Source organism: Tamandua tetradactyla, chromosome 7 (genome assembly GCF_023851605.1).
Source record: "Tamandua tetradactyla isolate mTamTet1 chromosome 7, mTamTet1.pri, whole genome shotgun sequence".
In the NCBI taxonomy this organism is placed as follows: Eukaryota; Metazoa; Chordata; class Mammalia; order Pilosa; family Myrmecophagidae; genus Tamandua; species Tamandua tetradactyla.
In genome coordinates this window covers 6,118,241-6,126,598 of record NC_135333.1, presented here as the reverse complement: position 1 = coordinate 6,126,598, position 8,358 = coordinate 6,118,241, and the positions used below count along the sequence as shown (strand labels likewise).

Sequence of the window (8,358 nt, the reverse complement as noted above, 5' to 3'; positions counted from 1 at the left end):
TGTGATATCTAAAGCATGGAAGGAATTCTTTAGAAATCATGAATCAAAGTTCTTTTTAGGTTTGAGCTGTGAAGGATAATTGTCATTATCTTATGTAATGCTTTAATTTTGGTTATAGGGGCCTTTTCATAAAAGAGTGGCCTAACTAGAGTAACTTGCCAGAAACCTACAACCTCCATGTCGGTCCCTGGACCAGATAAGTCCTGGAGATGTTCTGGAGAGGCTGACCTCTCCAGATAGTTCCATTTCCCTACCCCGTATTAGTGATAGACCCTTCCAATATAAAAGATTTAGAATTACCATAGCCCAAACAACCCCAATGAGAGGTATGGAAAGATCAAAGGTGAGGGTGCAATTATTCACAGAAGATAGGTCTTAACAATGAGTATGAATGCTGAATCATTAAATTGATAATCTCTTTTAGTCTCCAGTATTTTAGAGCAGCTAGAAGTCAAAACCTAAAATTGTGAAATTATAACCCATATCAAAGTCTGAAATATGTTCTACAACTAATTGTGGTGCTGTGCTTGGAAATTTATAGCTTTTCTGTATTAATGTATTGTTCACAAAAAAAGAAGGAAAAAAAAGTCGATTGTGATGATAAAAAAGTATTAAAGCCCTTTAGCCCCCTGTATTCTGGAGCAGCTAGAAGGAAAACTATGAGAGGATCATATGGTAGCCTATGACAAACTCTGTGATTTATCCTGTAACCACTTTTTGAAGAGTGCTTTAAAAACTATCGCTTTTAGTGCAGGCCACGGTAGTTCAGCAGGCAGGGTTCTTGCCTGCCATGCCAGAGACCCAGATTCGATTCCTGGTGTCTGCCCAACCAAAAAAAAAAAAAAGGATTGCTTTTTTATTTCTTTGCTTTGTATATATGTTATACTATTCAATAAAAAAAGTTTAAAAAAGAGAGTGGCCTAAACCAGCCCTTCAGCAGACATACACATAGAAAGGAATGCTAAGGTCTCACTTGTTTTTTGAAGTTTTTACCTTTGTTTTTTCTAAGGAATAATCTAATACGAATTAATACAAGATAGGTTTTGCTCTGGAAAGTTCACCAACCTTTCTTGTACTAAGCAGACTTTAAAAAGAAATTAAAAAATAAATAAATAAACATAATTCTCTTACATTAAGCACAGGTTTTCCCTAAAATTGTTTTTCTGTGATTAAAACAAATACCTATTTTTATCTCAAATTTGTTCCTATATTCCCTTAGCAAATCCTCTCCATAATTCTTTCTCCCAAAGCTCTTTCTTTTTACTACCATTTGCCATAAAATTTTTCAAATATACAGAGAGTAGTAAGAATGGTATAATGAATACCCATGTAACCACTGCCTAGATTTAACAATTGTTAATATTTTTATCATATTGACATTTTTTGAAGTATTTTAAAGCAAATTGTATGCATTCTGACACTTTACCTATTAATTCTGTTATTTGAAGACATTATTTAATATAACCATATCAATCTTACTAATCCTGACAAAATTAACAATAATTCTCCAACGTCATCAAATACCTAAATACATAGTCTTATTTCTCCAGTTGTCTCTAATAGTCTTTTATAGCTGGCTTATTCAAACTAGATCCAACTGGGACTGTGCACATGATTCGGCTTATATGTCTCTTAGGTATCTTTACATCTAGAATTGTTCCCCTCTCCTATACAGAAAGCACACATGCACATAGAATGCACACATACCGTAGAAACTTGTTCTTCTATATCATTGTTTTAGTGAAGAGATTGGGGCAGTTTCTGGATTTATCCACAAGATGCCATTTAGCTTGTCTCTTTATCTCCTATGTTCCCTGTAAATCATTAGATCTACAGGTTAAGCAAGAACAAAGATGTCTAGGTGATACTGTACATGTCATACTGCATCACATCAGGAAGTATGTAATGTCTGGCTGTCCACTAGTAGTGATGCTAGGGTTGATCACCAGGTTAAAGTAGTGATCCCCAGATTGCTCCTTTGTGAATTGCGCTTATCCCCTTGCAACGAGCAAATAATGTATAGGCTAATACATAGTTATCATGCACATATTAAGCCAACATTCTTTTATACTTTCTTAGCCTAATATAAGTAAAAAATTAAATATTTTTAAAACTATACTAAAGGTAAATGTGTCCATGTTGTGTCTAGAGAGAGAGGAAAAGAGATTGCAATTGTGTTTCCTAGCAGATTTTCAACTTCTACCAATACTCTTTGAATCAAGGTTCTAGCAAGAAAGCTACTCAACATCAATTTTATGACAAACTTGCATTCCTGTCAGATAATTTTAAATTTAAATGTATATGGAACTTAAGGTTTAAAAATGGTTTCATTTTGAAGGGAGATCTCTTTAAAATGTAAAATATAGTAAATTTATGCTATGAATTAATTTATAGCTTAATAAATCTAGTAATATAATTTATTTGATTATTGTTAAATAATTTAAATGTAAAAAATAAAAATGATTTATTACTAAAATAAATTGTTACTTTTTTTTAAAGCATGGAGCAAAGTTAGTTTTGTATTTGTCAGAGTTGATGCATAATCACCAAGATGAATTGACTAAAGAAGAACTAAACACAGCAGAATCACTTATGAATGCTTTAAAACTATGTGGTCATAAGTGTATCCCTCCTAGTGCATCAACAAAATCAGACCTTATTAAGATGATCAAAGAGGTAAGTCACTGAAACCATAATTGTTTCTTAGGAGAATCCATTGTATATAGTAAAGAATAAATGAAAGATGCTTTTTATTATAGAATATAAGTGATGATTAACTTGAAATGCTATTTTTTTAACTTTATATTGCTTTTTACTATGAGGAAAAATAATATTATTTTCAGGAGAGTTTTGTTGTCTGTGGTTATCCTTATCTGTTATCAGTAGCCATCAATAAAGGAAAGAATTTTTTGTTTTGGAGATAAGCAAATTGGAGAATAAAACCTTTAGTTATGGGTTTTTTAGTGAAAAAGAAAAATAAGGAAACAAGCAACTATGTAAATCCATCAGGTTTGGCAACCTTGATTAACTATTCTACCCTAATTTCTATGTCTCAAATTGTATGGGGAAAAAGGTGGTTGTAACGTTATTTAGTGGCAAGTTTATTTTAATATCCTGTTCTCCTGGGAACAATACTTTTTCCTTGTGTCCATTTGTTGTTTTTCCTTATTTAATTTTTTTTTTATTGTGAAAGATAACATATGCAGAAAATGTCAAAGCGCACCACAACAATTAGTTGTAAAACAGATTTCAGAGTTTGGTATGGGTTACAATTCCACAATTTTAGGTTTTTATTTCTAGCTGCCCCAAGACACTGGAGGCTAAAAGAAATACCAATTTAATGATTCAGCAATCATATTCGTTTGTTAAACCCTACCTTCTCTGTATAACTCCACCATCACCTTTGATCTTTCTATTTCACTCTGTAGGGGCTTTGGGCTATGGCCATTCTAACTTTTTCATGTTGGAAAGGGCTATCAATAAAATATTGGATACCTAATCTAGTTTTAGCAACATCATAAATAGCAGAACAGCTTGTGAACAGTTTAAGATGAGAGTTAGCAAAGTTTCTTGTTCCATAAAGTAAACTTTAAGTCTTTTCCTTTGGCACCATTTTTTTTCCATCCTCCTTTATTGCATTGAAGAGATACTAAGTTCTTTTAGACTTTGCTTAGGTGGGTGGCTCCCAAACTGACTAAACTCTCTAGGTATGTGGTTCCTGCACAGGGTTTCCTATCACTGGATTTGTGACTTTTGCCACTTTGAAAATGATCTCAGCTCATGCCTCAAATACTCTGTTCGTCGAACAGGTAGTGCTTTGAGAAGCACGATATCCCCAACAGTGCATTGCTGGAGAGCATCATGAACGAAATAGGTTTTCCACTTATTAAAATGCTTTAATAAATAGGTATCCAGAACAAGTTGGTCACTCTCACTTTCTCAGTTTTTTGCATTGCTGTCTCAATCACCTTCCCCATGATCCATTTGGCATGGATAGATGAGCGAGATGTTGACATGTGGCTTTGGTCACCTCAGGGTTGGAGTCTATCCACCCACACTCCACTTGGTTTTAAAATTAGTTTGTTAGGCTTATGTCAATGTTAAATGAGAAATAATAAGTTTTACATAATATATTATTATCTAAATCTTTTAGGAACAAAAAAAATATGAAACTGAAGAAGGTGTGAATAAAGCTACCTGGCAGAAAACAGTTAATAATAATCAACAAAGGTAGGATATTCTTTTTGAAAGACATGTCTTTTAGGAATCCAGTAGATTCATATATATTTAATAATTAACCATGTTTTGATATACATTTGGTATTCCACATAAGTTTAACTGATGGACAGTCTTATTTTTTTTTTTGTAGTCTCTTTCAGCGTCTAGATTCAAAATCAAAGGATATATCTAAAATAGCTGCAGATATCACCCAGGCAGTGTCTCTTTCCCAAGGAATTGAGAGAAAAAAGGTGATCCAGCATATAAGAGGAATGTATAAAGTAGATTTGAGTGCCAGCAGACATTGGCAGGAACTTATTCAACAACTGACACATGATAGGTAAGTAAAATAGTGGGACCCAATAGGAGGAAGGGCATTTAGATGTCACACATGAATTTTTTATATGTTTATAATAAACAATATTTTCAGACAGAATCTGAATTCACATTCATAAGGTTGTTTCCTTAGTTTAAGTATTTTTTCTTTTAGCTTAAATATTTTTTGTTAAACCCCTTTTAATTTATTTCACCTTGTTGAATAATTATATGACAGTATTTTTTTATAATTGGGAAAAATAAAAGAATGGGAAAGAGATATTAGCTCTTCTAGATAGTAAAATCTATAAAATTGGCTTTAATTTCAATTGTATTGTACTTGCAAAAGAATAGAGAAATCACTGAAACAGGATGATTGAGAAATAGGTATTTTTTTCTACCTAAGTCTTCAGTAATGTGATAAAATGATATATCATGAATAATGAAATTAAGGTATTGTTATATAAATTTGGTTAAGATTAGTGTGACTTTGGACTGCTAAAATACACTAAGCATTATACACTTAGATAAATCCCAGGTAAATAAAAGGCTAAATTTAAAAAGTTTATAAAGTAGAAGAAGAGAATAGGATATTTATCAACTCTGAATTTTTTAACTGAATAGGTCAGTTCTAATTTATTATTCAATCTCTATAATGATTTTTTTTCAGCTATAAATTCTTCAGAATGCCACTTAAAACATGATTTACTTTCATTTGTAGAGCTGTCTGGTATGATCCCATCTACTATCCAACTTCATGGCAGTTGGATCCAACAGAAGGGCCAAATCGAGAGAGGAGACGTCTACAGAGATGTTATTTAACTATTCCAAATAAATATCTCCTTAAGGATAGACAAAAGTCAGAGGGTAATAGTGGCTTCTTGACTCAACATATATCTATAACAGATAACTGTGCTCATTAAAGATAATATGCATTTTTTTCCTCAATAGACTTGGTTAAACCACCACTCTCTTACCTATTTGAAGATAAAACTCATTCTTCTTTCTCTTCTACTGTAAAAGACAAAGCTGCAAGTGAATCTATAAGGTAAATTTGAATCCAGAGACCTTTTCTTCTTCTTGAAGGAATTAAAGATTTTAACAGTTCATTTTAGTGTTTATGCAATATTTATTTTAGATAATGCTGTGGTTTTATGGAAAGTCCTAAAATGACTGAGGAGAGACAGGTTACATGGTCAAAATCCAAAAGGAAACAATATTTTTGATAGTAAGGACTCACTGGACTTGAGGGATGGTTCTCTGGCCCTTGATAGCATAGGTATATTTTTGTAGTTGACTTTCCTGACAGCTCTGTGAAATAGATAATGCTGATGGTGGTATCATCAAGAGGCAATAGATTGTAGTGATTAAAAACTTCCAATTCTGGTTCCTCCTCTTACTGTCTGGTTTTAGGCCTCTCTGTTTCAGTTCTCTCATCTATTTAAATGGGAAAATAATACCCAAGGTATCATCACATTGCTGAAAATATTAAATTGGTCCTATAATAGGTTGTAAAAGGGTTAATTACTGATAGTATTGCCATTATTGTTGTGGTGGTGATTATCATGGCATTTTTATAGATGAAAAATTAAAATTCAAAGAAAATAAGGATCTTGACTAAAGAATGGGGGAATTTTTCTGATTTCTGATTGTCTTGTTTTTCTTAGAACACTAAGCTTCTTTGAAATTTCAGAGGTGTGAACTAATGTTTGTTTATTTACTAGAAAATATAAAATATTGATTATTGTAAATAAATGAAACCCAATATTCTGCATAGAGGTTAAAGGGATTATTAGCCTTTTCTAAAAGTGTCAGTCATTTTCTCCTCCACAAAAATGTTGAAAAATGAGATAGTATTTTCATGTGGGTTTTGAAAAGACATCTCATGCTACTGAAAATCTAGTCTGCTCTGCTGAAATCTTTTACTAAATAAAATAAAGCTACTCACTAAAATTATTCAAAACATTTAATCATAGTAGTTTTGAATCTATTTTGACAGAGTGAATCGAAGATGTATCAGTGTTGCACCATCTCGAGAGACAGCTGGTGAATTGTTACTAGGTAAGTCAAATTCTGAAATTTTACACATACTGCACCATGCCTTATTTTATACTTATAATTAAAGCTTTTTTTTTTTAAGAATACTTCCATTAAGTCAGACAACTTTCTCTAACATCACATAAGTTGTTTTGTCTTACCATTATATATTAATTAGATTATTTTGTTCTTTTCTGAAAAGCACATGAATAGTGCTTTAATGTTTTTCAAGTCAACTCTCTTCATGAAATTTTTATTATTAATCATTCCTCTTCTTGTATGGTAATTTAGATTTTTAAAGTGAAAATGTATTGGTATACTTATGTGTACTGTTTTAACTAAATATACCTATGCATAAGAAATTTATCCACCTTGAGATTGTCCATAATTTATATTCTCAATTGTGCTTCTGAGAGAAAGGCCAAGACTGACCTATATAGGGAAATTTTTACCTCAAATTATGAAGGAATATAGTTATACCACTTGGTCTGTGTTCCCCTAAAGAACCAATTTGTGTGCTATAGGCCAGTCATTCTCAAATCATGCTCTCAGAACCAGCAGCATACACATCACATAGGAACTTCTTAAAAATGCACACTTTTGGATCCCAGCCCAAACCTATTGATTCGAAATTCTGTGGGTGAGGCCCATCCATGACTTCACAAATGGTTCTGATATACCCTCAAGATAGAAAGCCACTGCTGTTTGAATACACTGCTTAGGCTAAAACTGCAAGTTCCAGTGTCCAACAAGGGGAGCTTCCAGTTTGTAGGGACTGAGCTACATTAGTCAGAAGGATGGACATAGGCATGCCGGTGCCTCATGGTCTACAGTGGACTCAAGAGTGACCAGCATCTAGGTGGCAGTGCCACAGGGAAGGTCCTAACATTTGGAAACATGGAAGTTGAAAGATGTTTTAGCAACAGCTAGCCTATGAATCAGGAAAATTTTTTGGACTTTTTTAGGGCACATTCTGCACTGTCAAGTGTCTCAGTCAGCAAAATAATTAAGGATTCCACTTTTGCTAGAAAATTTGGTTTATAACTTCAATTATTGTGTGAAAAAAATAAAGCATATCAATATGCTAGTAATATAAAAATAACAAATGATATTAATAAAAAGCCAACATTTATTGAGCATTGAGTGCCAAATACAACTACTAAGCATTTTTTATATATTCTTATTTAATTCTCACAGTGACCTTGTGAAATTTGTTTGCTTGCTTGTTTGTTTTGGTAGGAAAACTAAGATACAAAGAGAATAAACAATTTGCCTAAGATCTCATGGATAGTATTAAAAAATACGTATATTGAGTGCCAGGAGTAGGTGCTGGGATTTAAATTCAAATTCAGGCAGACTGACAACTCCAAAGTTCATGCTTTTAGCCACTACAACTCCTGTATGTTAATAGTATACATACAGTTTAAACACTTACATAAAATTATTTTCTACAGGTAAATGTGGAATGTATTTTGTGGAAGATAATGCTTCTGATACAGTTGAAAGTTCGGTAAGTAGAGGCTTAAGATGGTACTTAATTAAATCTAGACACACTGCCCGAATGTATAGATTCAGTATAATCAGAAAGTAAGCAAAACTGTGAGTTCAGTTATTGTCACCCTGTGTGTAGATTGGTCTGTATTCCAAACATTTTTTAAAGGTTAAAAAGATTATAAGATTTTAGAGATTTCATTAGTATCTTTTAATGAAAGACTACCATCTCCTCTAAAACTTACTTTCTAAGGCTTATAGCAGTTAATATGAGTCAAATTATAAAGTGCTGCTATT

The 8,358-nt window shown here is 32.5% G+C and overlaps 1 protein-coding gene and 1 pseudogene across 7 annotated transcripts in view; one reads left to right on the top strand and one right to left on the bottom strand.

Moving 5' to 3' along the window:
- LYST (lysosomal trafficking regulator) overlaps nucleotides 1-8,358 on the top strand; it is a 248,660-nt gene that overhangs the window by 163,143 nt on the left and 77,159 nt on the right. For all 7 annotated transcript variants that reach the window (XM_077168415.1, XM_077168413.1, XM_077168412.1 and 4 more), the window contains 7 exons: nucleotides 2,500-2,676; nucleotides 4,154-4,230; nucleotides 4,370-4,558; nucleotides 5,255-5,400; nucleotides 5,485-5,581; nucleotides 6,533-6,594; nucleotides 8,025-8,080. In XM_077168415.1, the coding sequence (XP_077024530.1) occupies nucleotides 2,500-2,676; nucleotides 4,154-4,230; nucleotides 4,370-4,558; nucleotides 5,255-5,400; nucleotides 5,485-5,581; nucleotides 6,533-6,594; nucleotides 8,025-8,080 (804 nt within the window). The remainder of the gene's footprint in view (nucleotides 1-2,499; nucleotides 2,677-4,153; nucleotides 4,231-4,369; nucleotides 4,559-5,254; nucleotides 5,401-5,484; nucleotides 5,582-6,532; nucleotides 6,595-8,024; nucleotides 8,081-8,358) is intronic.
- Nucleotides 3,631-4,016, bottom strand: LOC143690786 (small ribosomal subunit protein uS17m pseudogene; annotated as a pseudogene).